This window comes from Fusarium falciforme, chromosome 7, assembly GCF_026873545.1.
Source record: "Fusarium falciforme chromosome 7, complete sequence".
Taxonomy (NCBI): domain Eukaryota; kingdom Fungi; phylum Ascomycota; class Sordariomycetes; order Hypocreales; family Nectriaceae; genus Fusarium; species Fusarium falciforme.
The window spans coordinates 2,432,036-2,448,720 of NC_070550.1; the positions used below are offsets into that span (position 1 = coordinate 2,432,036).

Here is a 16,685-nt window from a genome sequence, read left to right on the forward strand (position 1 = left end):
CCACACATGGCCTCTGCAATGACCAGGTATCCGCAACGTTCTTTCTTATTAATGGTTCCTAATGGTGACTAAAATGCTAACCGTAATATATGTAATCATAGCTCTCCAGCCGAGGGACAATAACCGCAAGCTGCATCGCAGGGGCGGAGGGCGAAAACAAGACAGCCCATCAACCACGCTTCGTGATAGAGGCAAAAAAAAACATACAACAGCAGGTATTCGCTGGTCGTCACCGACCCAACTACTAATCCACCCCTTACAGGCTTGACTATGGGAGAGCGGACGGGATCCCGTATTTTCCGGTAGGTATGGTCGTATGTGGCAGAGGGGTCCGTAGGAGCAGTTCAGAAAGGCCGGCTGGTGCCTGGCAAAAGCGTGCCCTGTCTCTCCCCCTTTTTCAGAGGACGAACTCAATTTGTACTCAAGATATTGTATAGTAGCTCTATCGTCTTCGCCGCACAGCAGGGGCTGGCTGGCAGCTGACCTCATCTCAACCTAGATCAAGCACTGTTGACAGCCTTAGGGAGTCTCTCTTAGACCCCATATCATGAGGATGAGCAATTCATGTATTGCTCAGTCAAAAACCAACCTGTTTGAGATCTCATTCAAGTTATTATGAGACGTACTAAGTACCACTATCAAAGTCACCAAGCCACCTTGGCCACATGTCTCACTACACACTGTCTGGTTCTGGCATACTCCAAGTCCCGTTTGCAAACCAGGTACCTGCTTTTGTGTAATCCAACGCCATTCTGTCTCGCATATAAGCAAAACGAAAGTATTCTGGAAGTTCAAAGTCTGTCGTCCGTGTCCACGAGAAGTTGTAGGCGGAGGTGGCCTCGGGGAAGAAGCGGCGGTAGCGCTCGACGTCGTTTACGAGCACACTGATGCCATTAAAGAGGGGCGTTGGTGCCCCCTGCCAGGAGAATGAAATGTTGAATCCTTCTGTGGTTGATGCAATGACTGGCGTGTCTATTGTAGGGACGAAAGAATTAAAGGCACCGTCCTGACGCAGATCGGCAGGTGTTTGCAGAACAGAGTCAAAACCCCATCGAGCGATCCCGTTGACGAAAAGGCCTAACAATATGCTTTGATACAACAGTGAAGATCGAGTCTGGACGCTCGTACCGGGGAGTAGCAGGAGGGCCAAGATATAGTGGTGAATGCGAAGGTCGAGTCCCGGTATGACGACAAAGAAAACGATCCCAAGAATGAAGAGTCCATATAGAACGAGATATGGTAACATGCGTCTCTCCAACCAAAAGACGTATACTTGCTGGCAGACGATTAATACAAGGATACAAATGATGGCGGCGAGTGCCACCTTGGCTCCAGGTTGCTGCTCCAAATCATGTGCCGTGAGTCGATTAATGGGAATCCAATCCAATGTGTAGTTGGAGAGGGCTCCAAGCCAGAAACCTCCTAGCCAGAACAAGCCCTTTTCAAACTGCGCTTCCAAGCCAGATAAAGCCCTTGAAACACAAGTCTTGTAAATGATGGCGGCGCAGAACAGTGCTGGAAGCAATCTTCCAGCGAGGGATGAGATGTGATCCGGGAGGACGGAAATATTGAAATGAGAGGCTGTTGGAGGATCAGATGCTAGGCCGACATGAGTAAAAATGGCTATGAAGACGACGAAGAACTGCAAGGCTGGCGACGTTGTGAAGATCGAAAAGATGGCAGTGAAGAAGAGTGACATGTAGAGCAAGAGTTGGCGCGGGTCCCTGCTGCAAGTGATGTCTGACTCGGATGAAAAGGTGAACGAAGATGGAAAGTTGGAGTCAAAGGGTATCGATTCGATACCGTTTCTCTCGACACCCGGAAAGCTCTTCTGCTCGCCAGATCTGCTGAGTCTACCACAGCCTCCCCTGCTGTCAGTAACGATCCCAGCATGAATAGCGGAACCACAGATGAAAGAGTCGGCGCGGTAGACTTTGTCGCCTATAACTAATGGCCGGTAGTTGATGTCTAGCCCACCAACAGCACGTGGATTCAACACTTGGACTCCGGCGCAGTTTGCCGGTCAGCGAAAGGAAAAGGATGTGTTGACAAACGGGCGACAGTCTAGTCCATCAAGTCCACACAGGTTCTTGCGCCTCCAAAGGGTATCAACGCAATCCAAGTTGACTACGTAGTCGTTGCGGGCATCCTTAATCGCGCAATTTCCAGCATATAAGGGAATGGAATATGCAATTATCCAGAGGAGTAAGAACGTGGTCAACAGAACGATCTTGCGTGTAAGAGTTGCGAAATAGCGATCAACAATGCTGATAGGATATCGTTGGACAGATGGAAAGAATCCCTTGATGCTTTGAATCCGGGGAGGATCCGGTCCTGCGATTCTCTGAAGGAACTTAACACGGCGTCGTGGTGTAGGATGCTGAGTCTCGGCGTTTTCCTCAAAGTCGAATTGCTCGGTAGCCAGCAAGAGCTGGGCTTCCTCGTCTGCCACAGCCTCATGCAGGTGGTCTTCTCGAGAAGCTCTCGGCTCTCCATGAGCGTTATCGCTCATTGCCAAGAAACGGAGACAGGCCGGGCTCCGATAGCTGGGTCCTTCGGAATGCAAGGGACGAGTTGGAAAGAATTTAGTGGCGCATGAGACATGTAAAGGAGGGAAAAGTTGCAGAAGAATGAATCCTCTCACAGCCTGATTATCAACCCGGTCGAGTCAACGTGTTTGCTGGCGAAAGGGGGCTGAAACTCGACATGGCGACGCCCCATCTTTGGACTTGAGTTGAGGCCTCTAATTGGCCATCGGATTGACCGGTTGATGGAGGATTATCCAATGACAGAGACTGCCGAGACCAGGGGTTATTCCCGCTGCCAGCACTGCCCAGCTCAGCTGTCTTTAGTGGTCGCTGTCACGCAGGAGAAGGGACAACAGACATCAACCAGTGATATAATCGCTGGGAATTTCTATCTAGATTATATCGAGAAACCGAGATAAAGGCTAAAGCCATTTTGTAGAATTTTCTTCCAATCATCTTTCTGCTATTAGTAGACTTTGATAAGCAGAGGTCTTGGAGCTGGTATCTTTCGTGCCTCTTGACCCGTGTGGCTGTCTGTTTGTGATTTGAGGTGTTACAGAGAGAAGGATCTACAGTCTCCATGTGAGTGGTGTTTTCGCATAAAAGTGACCCAGACTTTATCTCTTCTTTCTCTTTGCTTTCTATGACTTTTGAGTGGAGATCTCTGACCAATTTGAGATGAGATTGACATAGAGAGTGCCTTGCTCAAAGATTGACCTACCTATACAATGAAACCGAAACCAGCATTGCCATCAGCCTAGCAGAAATTTTTGCGAGTAATAGGCCTTAGAATGTGTTAGCATTGGGATATGATGCTACGATGTGTTAATATTGTGCCTTTTGATATGGTTGAAACCCGGCCCTTGATGGGATAACTGAGCTAGAAGACCCTTCTTTACCTCCATCTCGATCAATGGCCTCGCGTACAAGGTGAGTTCAATCGCTGATTACCCCGCCATTGCCGTGCTTCTGGCGCACATGATTCTGGTGCTTGGCCATTCAGTCTAGTCTATACACGCCAGTCCTCGGACGCATGGGACTCCGTCACAGAAATGTTGATGCTCGCATGCAACTCACAGCCCACGTCGCACGCCCTCCAGAATACGTCAGCAGGTATTCAAAACCTGCAGACATTCAAGAAGCTGGTGGTCGTGCGAGTGACCAGGCCTGGAGATGAAGATGTGGAAGTCCCTCCCCAGTTTGACGGTCGCATAGAACTTGTATTTCATGAAGATAAAGAAGTATTGGTATCGAGAAATTAGCGGCTACCCATATTACCCGACCAACCGACCTCGACAAGCACATCTGCCACTGCAATCCCGTTGTTACCGCACAAAGGGCAGGCAGTGTCTCAGGATTCTGGCATTCGATCCAGGCAATTGACAGATCCGACAGTGTTCTAGAGGATAGAGCCAAACCTTGCCTATTCATGATTGCAAAATCTATTTCTTTGAAGAATCAATTTGTCATTACCCCGGTACATGTCCGATGATGGTGACGCCCTGACAAGGTTGTTGACCCCTCACTTACGCTCTCTCATCCTGAGCTGAATCTCTTTTGCCAAGAGGTGAGAATTGATCATCTGACTGGAAGTGATGCACGGAGAAACAATTAGGCCGCCGCAGTGCTGATTCGCGAAAAAGGGGACTTGGTGGATATGCTCAGGAGGCGACCGGGGGCCTGTTATGCCTACCGATCAGCCTTGGCCCACATCCTAGACACGTACGTACCACATATAGTTAAACAAGTTGACACCATCATTCTCCTTTTCTTCATCTATCAACTTCCATCTCTTAGCACTTGACCAATCTCGCATCATGATGGCTGCCGACCCTCAAGCGCAATCCAAGTTCATTACTCGGCTGCCGTACGACATTCGAGCAGCCATCTACAAAGAGCTCTGGCCATCCTGGACTCCCCGCCAGCACGTCGTCTGGCACATCTACCCAGAAGCCGATGAGACGAAATCGCACCTTCACCGGGAGCCCTGCGTTTCCCGGTTCCAGCCACATGATGAGCTGCAAGCCGAGATTGAGGCTCTGAGGCAAGAGAAGCAGGTCCCCTTGGGGGAACCCCTCAACGACCCCGCTTATCGCCGACGACTTGAGAGCTGCTGGATGAACCACTGGAAATGCGGCGAGCGGCTTGACAAGGAGCTTGGGGAAGAAACAAACTTCTTCTACAACACGTCGATAGGGGGATGTTGGTGCGACAAGAAGCCCAAGCGGGATCGAGACACCTACTTGCCAATGCTGCTATCATGCAAGTTCATGTGAGTATTACCTACAACCCACCATTGTGTCTATTGCTAAGCATTGTAGCTCCGAGGACTGTCTTAGATTTCTGTATTCGACAACCACGTTCGTCTTTACAGACATGCTGGCCCTGCAGTCCTTTGTCGGTCACTGTCAGCCGCCTCACGCATCAACGCCCTACAAGCACCTCAACCCCGTAATCCCCGAGGCCTTTCGCAAGTACGCTCTCAACTTTGAGGTGTCTCTGTTTCTGGATTTCCAGCTGCATCTCATGTGCTCTGTCTTGGACGAGGATTGGGCCGATTACAATGAGATGTTCAAATTCTTGCAAGAGGAGGATGCACTCGAACCTGTGTGCAGCGCGGATCCTCATAATCCCTTTGATTTCCACTGGCTTCACCTGGAAAGCTTCGAGAATCTTCGGAGCGTCAAGATCTGGGTCGCAGGTCGCAGGGAAGGCGGGATGTTCTCGGCAGTGCGACTTGGTATCCCCATTAACAAGGTTGGAGTGGATGCTCTAACCAAGTCCCTCTCAACTGCCCAAAAGTCGAATTTGATCGTCCTTAGCACGCATCTAGATGACGATATAGAGCCAGAAGATGGATATGTTCAAGGGACTGCGGATAATTCAGGTGCTCAAATCTGGAGGCGAGGGGCTGGCGACCGGTTCCATCCTGGGCCTCGTTTGACCGTGGCTCTCTCCGATGGTCCGATAGAGACATCAGAAATAAGGTATGCCGATTTTCTCATAAGTCTAATATGGAAGTTGTGCTAATGGTGTTTTAAAAGAGTACTTCACCTTGACTAGTGACAAGGTCATTTCACTTTGATAGTGACATACGAGTTCGTTTCTTGACGCAACTGGAGTCGCAGTTGGTTTTTCTCGGATAGTTGCTAGGTCATTAATGAATCAGCACTTTGCTGTTTGTACATGCTGAGAGACGCAGACGAAGGGGATCGAGGCCTAGCATACCGTGCATGACGTTACGTGACTGTCTTGATACACCTGAATACGGGTACACTTCCAGGTATCAAGATCCTGAAAGTAAATCACTAAAACTACAGAAGGAAAAACTGGTCTCCTTGTAAAAACATGCAGGCATTTCTCAGCAGACCTGTTAGGCCGAATGCTCCGTCCCCTTAATCCATCTCGATCTACCACTTGAAACACGACTCTCGAGCACCTATGCCGCCTTTACCGACCTCGACTGCAGGCGTGTTCTCATATATGGGGCTGAGCTGAGACGCACGCATGCACGAGGTCCGCTGCGCATCGCGCTGTGTTATCATCCAACCTAAACGCAATGTCCGCAGCTCCAGATGGGCATGAATCAACCAAGCGGAGTCGGAAATGATGCTCCGTAACAAACTCCTTGTATTTCGCGTCGAGAGGGCCAGCTGTTTCAGAACAATGCCACTAAATGCACTCAGAAGGGATGGAAAGCGTGGCCGCCATATAGCTATGTTGACGTTAAGGCTGGAGATTTAACCCCGCACAAAAGATCGCCAGAGAGGGCTGAAAATAGCAGTGATGTGCCTTGGTCTGCTTGCAAACGAATCCTTGCTTCAAGGAGGATCCATACTTGGAGGATCGGGGAAGTCAAGCATGTGCCCAGTTGACCAAGTTTCATGCGATACGAGCTGCCCATGCGCACGGGGCGTGCAAAGGTGGTAGTTTATCCCACTTAAAAGACAAAATGGGAATAAAAAGCATGATGAAGTAGGTAGGTCTTACATAACAATGCCTGAATATCAATGTTGAAATCAATTTTATTTACTGTAGTATTTTCATGTTTAATATGTCTGAACAAGTAGAAGCCCTTCGCCGTTTGCATGTCACATGTCCTGCTGCATCGGTATATATGCTGACGCCAATGCTATACGAGCCGATCTATCTAGACGAGTCGTGCTTAAGATCTGCAGGGTATTTCCATGCGTACCTGTCAAGAGCTCTAGTACTTAAGAAGGCCCATCTCCCACCAAAAGACTTGGTCAGAACTCATTCAACTCAGCCCCCCGTCCAGCTTTTTCAACATTATAGCCCACTCACAGAATAAAACAAGCTTCGAATCTTCTCAGAATGGTCCGCTTTGCCACCTCAGCCCTGGTAGTCCTGGCATCGGCCACACTCATCGCCGGTTTCCCGTTTTGGGCGAGAGACGACGACGACTCGCCACCGGCGGTGAAAGCGACCGCAAATCCCGCAGACGTCATCAAGCAAATCATCGAAGGCATGAAAGACTTTGGTGGAGATGGCGACTAGGAGAGAGCCATAAATAATCTTGGTAGTGAGGGTACAGGACTACAACATCATGATGAGGAAGCGCCGAGGCAACAAACATTCGGCAAGTCTCTCCAAGAGAAGGAGGCTATGTCTATCTATGAGACTAGGTTACGATAGAAGTTGGGCTTGAAGTTTCAAGTTTGGTTGTCACACCGTGGGCATTAAGTTGCTGCGCTCTCACGCCGAGTCGTTGCGACTTATACTACATATCATGTCTGCCGTCTGACAGCGCTTCCGATATCCAATGTATTCTTTTCGACTCGGCCCTCCTTTGGAAATGTTTTGTTATTCCTTCTAGGAGGAAGTGGGATAGCGAGACGACATCGCTATCCGGGATGAACAATCAGTGAAGCAAGAGACGTTGTTCCCTTTGTTTTCCTTTTCCTCTACACTGCGCAGATTTCACGGCAAGGCCAGCAAATCACCTAAATCCAAAGCTTATAGTCGTGCATCATGTTTCCATCCTGGCATGTCCGCAAGATCTTTGGCAGGAGCTGCACGTCGAGACTTGAGTGCATCGCCCCCAGGCCTCCACCTCCAAGCCTCGGCAAGCTGTTGGGACAGAGTGCCTTCCAATAGCTCAACAACATGCTTGCCAATGTTGGGTAGCAGTTTGAAGGAGTGACTACACATTCAAGTTAGAAAAGTAATAGTCGCTGCTGCGTAAACGTACCCGCTGTCTCCCGTCGCGAGGATCAAGTTCTTCCACCTTGGATGTTCGCAGATGAGAAGGTTTGCGTCGGCAGTGTCAGTGCACCAGCACATGGCACGATCTATTATCTTTCTGTCTCGGAAATCCGGCAAAAAGCGGGCCATGGCCTTCCGAATGGTGGCCTCAGAGGCATCTGGGTAGGTGTCGGTGGGATGGCTGGCGTGCGACCGGGGAACCGAGATGAGCTTGGGATGGGCGGCACCGAATGGTTGATGCTTCTTGAAGTGTGTGAATCCTGGAAACTCGTCACAGACCTTGATGATGCCGTCTCTAAAGGAATATGTTAGCATGCGATCTTGGCTTTGATGGTGCATCTTACTCGTTGGGCTCAAAGAAGAATCCATAGTCACCATCGTACACGACGGGAATGTTCTTGTATCGAGCTGCCTCCTCGGGGGTCAATTGGATATGGGCCAAGACCCAAGCCTGTGTCATTTCCCAGTCAGCTCTACCTTTGGTGAAAGGCCAAGGCAATGGCTGTTCCTGTACTGACCTTGGACACGCATTGGCCCTCCAGATCTACCAGCGCTGGTGTCCAGGCACCGGCAGCGAGGATGACCTTGTCGGCATGATACTGGGTGCCATCAACTGTCTCAACACCAATACATGTCGATCCGTCGGCGGCCAAGAGAGGCTGTTTAAAGGTACCAGGCCTGTGACTATGTGAGTGCAACAGACACACTCGCGAGGTCAGAGCAACCTACCCTCCAAAGCCAAATTGTACGCCCTGGCTTCTGAGGAAGCCGCCGATGGCGTTGATAGCCTTGGCCGCTGCGAGCCACCCGCCGTTAGTGGTGAATAAGCCCTTCCATCCCTATGGTAATGTCTTAGCATTTATCACTTGAAATTGTTCGAGTATCTTACCTTGACGTGATCTTTTGTGAGCCATGGCATTTTGGCCAAGACTTCGTCCTCACTTTCAAGCCAGCTGCCGGTCTTGTCCAGACCAAAACCTGCATCGACCAGAGTCTGGAGTTCTTCTTTAAGTTCCGCGATACCCCCCTTGGATGACGAGCAGTCAACCTGGCGAGTCGTCAATACGCATTCGGCTTTGAAACCTGCCTCATGGAAAACGAACCAGGCCGACATTGTGAAAATAGGGCTTGAACAATGGATCGTTCCTCCACATGTCCAACGCCTCAAGCGATAGCTGCAAATCAGCCTTGTTCCGCAGTCGAACGCTCATGATCTTGTTCAAGTCGCATCCAGCCGACTGTGCCGAAGGAATTGGGTAAACATCGAGGACGGTGATGTTGGACGGCGTGTATCCGGAGCGTATCAGGTGTAGTGCCGTGGAGGAGCCCATTGTGCCGCCTCCACCAACAATGACCACCTTGGTCGAGTCTCGTGACAGCGTCATTTGGCGTGTAATCTTGAGGAAATGTCTGGGCACAAAGCTAAAGACAACCAAGGATCGAGGATGGTAGGGGCTCGTCGAGTAATTAAGGCGATAACAGGGCCCCACAGTGGAAGCTCCAAGCGATGCTATCAAGGCGAATTCAACGATTCTGCTCCCTCTGGATGACTAGGTCGGCTGACAAACTCGGAACTTGTGGAGAAAGTCGCCAAACCCCATGGGGATAAGGATAGAAAGTCTCGTGTCCTTGAAGCCCATTGGCTCGGAAAGACGTGATGGTTTATCCAACAGGTGATTTCCCCGCTGGCTCTCGCTTGGACCTTCATGCTCTGACTCGCTCGCTCCACTCGAGATAACCTTCCTTGCCACTCGCCTGGACCTTCCACTAGCGAGAGGGGTTATCTCGACAGGGTTGTTGTGACTGTGTTGCCATGTGTATAAAGAGACATCTCATGCAACCTCACTTCAATGACTTCAACCCACAGCTGGACATATTCGACATACTTGCAATAGCCGTTTATTCATAATGGCCGACTCAAAGACTGCAGTCTCTGGTCTCCCTGACCATGGAATGGCCACCACTGAAGAGATTTCCATGCCTCGATGGAAACGAGTATGGCGGCACAGTCTGACGCAGATGATCCTGCTGAGCATCCAGGCCTTTTGCGGTCCAGCCATGGCAGATGCGATTGCAGGTAAATGCCCTCTTGCCTTTTCGAATTCCACCCGCTAATGTGAATATTTCTAGGCCTTGGTGGTGGTGGTCTTGCGACTCCTCGAGTGTCCAATATCGCCACTGCTCTCACATATACCATGCTTGCGACAAGTATGTATTCGTGTACAAAGAAAGAATCGCCTGGCTAACAATTCAGCTTGCTTCTTCGGAGGTCCCATTGTGAACAAGCTCGGCGTCAAGTGGGCTCTGGTCATCGGTTCCATGTCCTTCCCCATCCTGGGATCGTCCTACTACTGCAACAGCAAGTTTGGTAACCAATGGGTGAGCCAGTTGAGATGCACCCTCGATTTTACGTGCACTAATAGGACTTGCAACAACTAGTATCTTATTCTTGGCGGTGCGATCGATGGCATCGGTACCGGCTGTTGGTACGTTGCTGAGGCTGGTGCAATCATGACCCTTGCGCCGTCTGGTGCGCGTGGCAAGTATCTCGCTCTGTGGATTGTGTCTCGAAATCTCGGACAGCTAGTCGGTGGTGCGATCAAGTGAGTATCTTCAATGGTGACACATGTGCCTTTGGCTAATAGCCCTCTTCTCCAAGTCTATCAAAGAACTACCAGAAGGGTGTCAGCGGCGGAGTTACTCCCGACACATACATTGCTTTCCTCATCATTGAGTGCCTGGCGTAAGTGGAAACCCATAAATTGTGCTTGCATCTACTAATTGGGCTTTAGTCTACCATTCGCCTTCATGATCACTCCCTTTGAACGCGTCATTCGATCTGATGGCACACACATCGTCACCGAGGAGGCCCTCTCCACCAAGCAAGAGATCAAGAGGATTTCAAAGACCATGACCTCGAGGCTTATCATGCTGTCCTCTCTCTGGGCACTCTGGTCTTTCTTCTACAGGTAATATAGCCTGCAGTGCCTCCCCCATCACAGAATTGGAAACTGACAGAGGAATAGTGGCTCTTGGTCCACGTACCTGGGAATCCACTTCACCGTCCGCGCTCGCGCGCTTTCATCGCTCATCTCGCCATTTCTGTGCATGTAAGTCTATGGTCGTCCTTGTTCTCGGCCGGCTCATACTAATATCTCTCTAGTGTCGGCTGCTTCGGCCTTGGTTTCATCCTCGACTCCAAGCACCTTTCCCAACGCCGCCGCGCCCAAGTCGGTCTCTATATAGTCGTGACGCTCAACGTCGGTGTCTACATTTGGTCCATCATCATGCAGACCAGGTTCAAGCGCAATGATCCGGGTGCTATCGACTGGGACGATGGACTGTACCCTTCCTCCTTCCTGCCGTACTTTTTCGTCCAGACCACCGGCCCGTTGTCGCAGTCATATATGTATTGGCTCATCTCTTCGTTTGCCATGAATGCTCAAGGTAGTTTCATCACCCCTGATACTCATTGACCATGCTAACTGACATTCTAGAAAACGTCCGCAACGGAGCTGCGTTCAGGTGTCTCGAGGCCATTGGTCAGGCTATTGCCTATGGTATGAACACTCAGACGACGAGTGACCCTCTGGTTGGCTTGTAAGTTCTGCGTATGCACCTCAAACGAGGCACGTCTGCTAACAATTTCCTTAGCTGTGTTACATTTGCCCTGCTTGGTGCTGCTCTTCTCCCAATGATCATGTTGGTCAACACAACACCCGACAGAATCCCCGCCGACGAAATTGCCGAGCAACAGTTGAACGCATTGGGAGAGAAGACTGGGGATATCGAGACAGTTCACCCGGATATCGAGAGGAAGAGTTAAAGGGCCTAGATATCCGAATTCCTGTGAATGCCATGATGGCGACAAAGAGCTTCTATGAGATGTGTAAGAAGCTGGGCAGTTTTAGAGGCCAGTGTTGATACTTACGGCGGGGGAGTACATGGTGCAAGTTGGAGGAGTAGAATTGACTTCTTAAGTAACTGAAGGTGTCTGTTTGGATGATGATTGACTGTGAGAGCGGCTTAGCGGGCCACTTATACTTGAGACAGGCCAACATCACTCGATGTAAAGTTACATACTACGCCCAATGGCTCAACAAACCGCTTCGTGGGGGAAAAGCAGCAGCCGCGACAACCACGGCTGGTCAGCACCTGGAGGATTCGCCCCAATGCGAGGATCCCGCTCTCGTGCCGCTGGACAAAGGTGCAGCAGTGGGTTGAGGGGCGAAACTAGGCTCGAAATGGGGGTATAGTTTGCCGATTAGCTGATTGATTAGATAAAATGGTTTCACTTGGTTGCCCACCCGCCGCGCAGGGGAACAACCAAGCTCCTTACTAGGGCTGACCCGAGCCCCGGCGTGTCCGGGGTTTTTCGCTTCGTCCCGCTGTGATGCCCCCACGAGCGTTTCCTTGCAATGCGGGCTTGCAGTCTTTACCTTGTTGGTACGCTGTACGGGGAGGGCCTTTTGTCTCCTGGTCCTGTTCGAGTTGGGATGCAGGAAGACGTTGGTTCCAAAGGATGAGCGAAATCGGGAGGCTCGCATGATCTGCCCATTCCGAGTTCCGAGCCGCATGAACAAGGTTAAATTCTCTCAGAAAGGTCCATGAGAACGTGGGGGCTTTAGGTTCTTGTGTCTTTGAGAGCAATATTTCGTACGGAAATCTTTGCAAACTGGACCAGATAGCTTAGAGCTTAGACTATGTTATTTGAATGTGAAGATCGTTCAGCGTGCGGCCGTAATCATCATAGACCAATGTGTATCAAATGTGTCCTTAGGGGAAAGGGTCTGGGGAGGAACAGTTTCTTTTGGTCACTATCGCCAAAGAACCTCAAAGGATCATTCTGCTACCTGGCTGGGTTCTTGCAGATGTCATATGATCAACAACAACCGCTGGCAAGGACCTTTGTAATGGATTGTCCCCAGTCTTGAGTCCAGACCAGATCATATCGGTCATGTTCATTGGTGGAAACTGGGTCTGCAAGGTACAGGGTGTTCGGGCTTAACTGCGGAGAAGGATGCAAACAATGGCTTGACAGGAGATGCAATGTGGCGCTCTAGTAAGCAAAACGGGTCTTTCGGGGTCCGAAGGGGCCGTTACGCGAGAAGAGTTACAGGCGAAGATGCAGGCTGGGATGGAGTTTGTACTACACTATACACAAGAGCTGGGAATAGAAAGCGTAGGTCTCCATTCAGTTTGCCAGTCGAACTATCAAAAACTGTGAATGATCAAATCTATAACGGTGCCCATTTCAAGAGGCGAAAAGAAGGGTGATGGTCAACCAGCATGCGATCAAGGAGAGTAATCAATTCTTGATTGCCTTCAGGAGTCACCATCGCCGAACAAAATACTTTCCACCCGCAAAACCAGAAACTGTGCCTTCTGGATTGGTGAAAAAGTCATGTTAGAATAGAATTAGCGGAGAGGTGACTTTGTGCATTGCGGTGGTGGCTCGGCTCAGAAAGATGAGTGAGCCGATGAGAAGGGCTTGTGGTCCCTTGACATGACTTTCGAGTTTGGGCAACGTTACCAGCAAAACGATCACACGATCAGGGGCACCTGTAAGCTTGTTGGAAGGATCGAGATCTTCAAGCATAAAACCTGAATAACCTCAGAACACAAGGGGGCCAAAAAGGGTATCTATCCCCTTCAGACCGCCAAAATGGCAAAAATCACATACAACAGCGGGGATTCGCTGGTCGTCACCGACCCAACTACTAATCCGCCCCTTACTGGCTTAACTATGGGAGAGCGGACGGGATCCCGTGGTCTACAGTAGGTATGGTCGTATGTGCCTGCTTTGGTGGTGCTTGTGGACCATATTCGGATGTCATGCAGGCGAGCCTACACCAGGCCAGTGGTCCAGCCCCCCCCACCTTTTACCAGTCTCCAGCACTTTTAATTAAGCCATGAACTCTCATTTCACTCTCCATCTGGATAGACAGTTTGAGTGAGTGGCCTGTCTGCAAGGTTGGTGAATCCGGAAATGTGCAACAGGCCTTGGGCCTCGGTTCCAGGTCAGGATGTGACTTGTTCTCCAGGTTGGTTGGTCAGAATCAGTTTGCAAGGTCCAATCTCGCTCCGTTTTATTGGAACTTTATAGCAATCAAGTTCTCAACATTATCAGGTGAGTCATGAAGGGAAGAAACCTTACGCACATAAAGAGTCATATCCGAAGGCTACAAGCTTTCTTACAGACTAACCCTAAAATCCGCGCCCCTGCGTGTCCGTACAACAGACTGCCGTAGGATAAAAGAACATCACCTCCTTTTTTATTCCAAGGTAAACCGGCCGTTTTTATGTCTTCCCACTGCTAGTGCTAAGTCGACTATCACTGAGTAACCAACATGAGATCCGAACGCTCATGGCGTATTGTCGCCCACCACTGGCCTAACTGGGTTGCTCGTTTGTCCGGCACTCTCCGACCTCCTGAAAAGGCATATGACGTCCCTCGCCTTTCAGGCCCGCACGTCTCGTCCTTCGAGGCGGAGAGCCAGCACCAAGAACATACCTCGCGATTCTCCTTAGGGCCCGTCATCAGCGCTCGGATGATATCGGCCCCAACGTAGTTACCGGAAGAGCTCTTGATGGAAGTTTTGAAACGTCTACCACTCAGCTCTCTCTACATGCTTCGCCAAACTTGTCGGTCCCTTCGTTACCTGGCTGAGGGTCACGCACTCGAGGACTTCAGGCTAGAGTTTCTCCGATCTGAGGGGGAGAGCTTTTGCATGACCCAAGTCGGATTTCATCAGCGTCTGGAAATCAGAGACGTGCTGCTCCGAAGTTCTCTCTGTGCTAGCTGCACTCACCTTGCAGACACGGGTGAATTAGTCCGGTGGATGAGGTCACTTTACGCCCGGGAAAGGAACATAACAGAAAATGCGTCGGACTCCTCGGTCAGTTCTCTCTCTGCACTCATCGAACACTCTCCGGAAGGCATATGCTGGGAAGCCCCGGAAACTTGCTACCGAAAAGTATTGTCTGCAAGGATATTGCACATATGCCCTTGAATTTCGACGATCGCACCAGGCGTTCCATGACCTCGAGTTGTCATCCGGAAATTCGTTCGCTGCCAGGTCTTATCCCGACCCATGTTATTGCCACAAAAGCCATCATCTTGCTGCACCTGGACCACCGCCGACGTATCGACATGGACAGTATTCAGCAGCGCCTCGCAACCGAACTCAAAGACTCTAAACAACTTTGATAGACTCTAGTCAGATGATTGCTCTTGTCTTCCGCCATCTGGGATACCTGCCGCGCGATGGTTCAGGTCAGCCCACTGGTCCTCTGACCATCATGAATTTGTCTGCCGAGAATGCGGCGCGAACTATAACTGGATACGTGAGATGGATGGGGAAACAGTCCATTGGAGCTACATAGCTCTCCACATGCAAATGGGGTGGTACAACGAAAGTCCTCTGAGCATTGACTGGCTCTCAAACCTTGACTACCAAGGGGACAGAAACCCTGTCCTTTGCGACAAGACCAAAGGTGTGCTCTAGTGCGACAAGCCCGGCTGCGATACTGGGGCTGGTTTGCGGTGGCTAAGAATGGCAAGGGCGTTTGCTTGCGAGACCTTGGGGGGGGGGGGTGTTAACTGGGCCGATATGAACAACAAAGGGGTCGGCTTTGAAAGGATTCGCCCACTCTCGAGGGAATATGAGGTATTTCAGCAGATGCGTTATTGCTACCGACGGGAGAGACGAGCATCTAGACGTAGGTAGCTCCTCTTTTCCCAACCAGCTCGCAACAAAGACACTAGAAACGGCTCTCATCTATGAAGTTAGAAAGAAATGCATCGTTTATGGCTCGGAATCGGCACTTCGGTTCTTCTTTGATTTCAAGCCTAGCCTCTCTGGGCGGTGCTGGAAGCTTTCCGGTCAATGGGCCTGAGTAAAGATGTGTCTTAACTGTGCGGTTTCCCCTAGTTTCTCAAACAGCGCCCTCTCCTCTCTCAGCTCGGGGGTTAGGTTGTCTAGTTAATCTGGGTTAACAACGTGTATAGTTATTAACACATGACAGCATCGCAACACAATACCATACCTAGAACACCATGATGACTATCATCAAGACTCTACACCTTCTTTAGGAAAAGAGCGTCTATCTTCTACCTCATCTTCTTACTTACCTGTGAAGAGACTTAGCGGGATCTTCTCTTAATTCACCTAAGTCTTATGATTGTTGCACCTTCGCAACTCCAACCGCTTTCACTAACATCGCCGCGCGAACTGTCCAAGCCATCCAAACCGTATGAGCTAGCCGACCTTGAGGTTGTTAGGAATGTTCTGGCTGTGGTCGGCTCCGTCCTCACGATTATTTCCAATATCATATCTATCTGCAAAGCGATGGATAAAGCATGGAGGAAAGGGAAACCGGAAGCTGAGTGCCAGTAAGTCAAAAGTTATTTTTTATATCTTCAAAGATAGGTCCAAACAGACCATCAGCCACAATAGCAAATGATACAGTTTTTATACATCCTTCTAGAGTTACAGTTTCTTTCCAAAACGACGATCGTGTTCAAACGACGCATACTACAAGTGGGCAATAAGCTGACGGTGAGAGGAAGAGATGAGAGAAGTGGACACCAGGCCCACTCTGGACACAGCCGATAAGGTGATTCTAGCAACTTGGAGGACCATTTCAACTACCTGACGAGTTTCTGCAGCGAGTGGACCAGCTAATAGGGGACCGAGATGGACGACTATAGCGAAACCGCAGGCCAAGTTGGCCTTCCATTGTTGGACTGTAATTGCACCACCATCTGCCACATACGACCATACCCACTGGAAAACTCGGGATCCCGTCCGCTCTCCCATAGATAAGCCAGTGAGGGGCGGATTAGTAGTTGGGTCGGTGACGACCAGCGAATCCCCGCTGTTGTATGTTTTTGCCGGCTGGTTATCTTTTTGCCCCTGGACGCTGTTT

General features: G+C 50.2%; 4 protein-coding genes across 4 annotated transcripts; 2 read left to right on the top strand and 2 right to left on the bottom strand.

The window, feature by feature from the left end:
* Window positions 1–673: 673 nt before the first annotated feature.
* Window positions 674–2,512, bottom strand: NCS54_00938200 (LCCL domain-containing protein; the record flags this gene model as incomplete). The annotated part of the gene is made up of 2 exons (XM_053154732.1): window positions 674–1,868; window positions 2,055–2,512. 2 exons carry the CDS (start codon window positions 2,510–2,512, stop codon window positions 674–676), a joined length of 1,653 nt encoding a protein of 550 aa, XP_053010707.1.
* Window positions 2,513–4,345: 1,833 nt separating this feature from the next.
* NCS54_00938300 (Hypothetical protein) lies at window positions 4,346–5,591 on the top strand (the record flags this gene model as incomplete). Its single annotated transcript, XM_053154733.1, has 3 exons — window positions 4,346–4,800; window positions 4,850–5,515; window positions 5,573–5,591. 3 exons carry the CDS (start codon window positions 4,346–4,348, stop codon window positions 5,589–5,591), a joined length of 1,140 nt encoding a protein of 379 aa, XP_053010708.1.
* A 1,914-nt stretch (window positions 5,592–7,505) lies between these two features.
* Window positions 7,506–9,295, bottom strand: NCS54_00938400 (DAO domain-containing protein; the record flags this gene model as incomplete). The annotated part of the gene is made up of 7 exons (XM_053154734.1): window positions 8,858–9,295; window positions 8,644–8,802; window positions 8,484–8,593; window positions 8,273–8,432; window positions 8,099–8,205; window positions 7,741–8,049; window positions 7,506–7,692 (listed from the first exon to the last, which is right to left on the bottom strand). The coding sequence occupies exons 1-7, from the start codon at window positions 9,137–9,139 to the stop codon at window positions 7,506–7,508; spliced, it is 1,314 nt and encodes a 437-aa protein (XP_053010709.1). The 5' UTR covers window positions 9,140–9,295.
* A 367-nt stretch (window positions 9,296–9,662) lies between these two features.
* NCS54_00938500 (Hypothetical protein) lies at window positions 9,663–11,580 on the top strand (the record flags this gene model as incomplete). Its single annotated transcript, XM_053154735.1, has 10 exons — window positions 9,663–9,831; window positions 9,885–9,962; window positions 10,009–10,133; window positions 10,194–10,357; window positions 10,414–10,497; window positions 10,547–10,723; window positions 10,781–10,864; window positions 10,918–11,201; window positions 11,252–11,354; window positions 11,409–11,580. 10 exons carry the CDS (start codon window positions 9,663–9,665, stop codon window positions 11,578–11,580), a joined length of 1,440 nt encoding a protein of 479 aa, XP_053010710.1.
* Window positions 11,581–16,685: the final 5,105 nt, after the last annotated feature.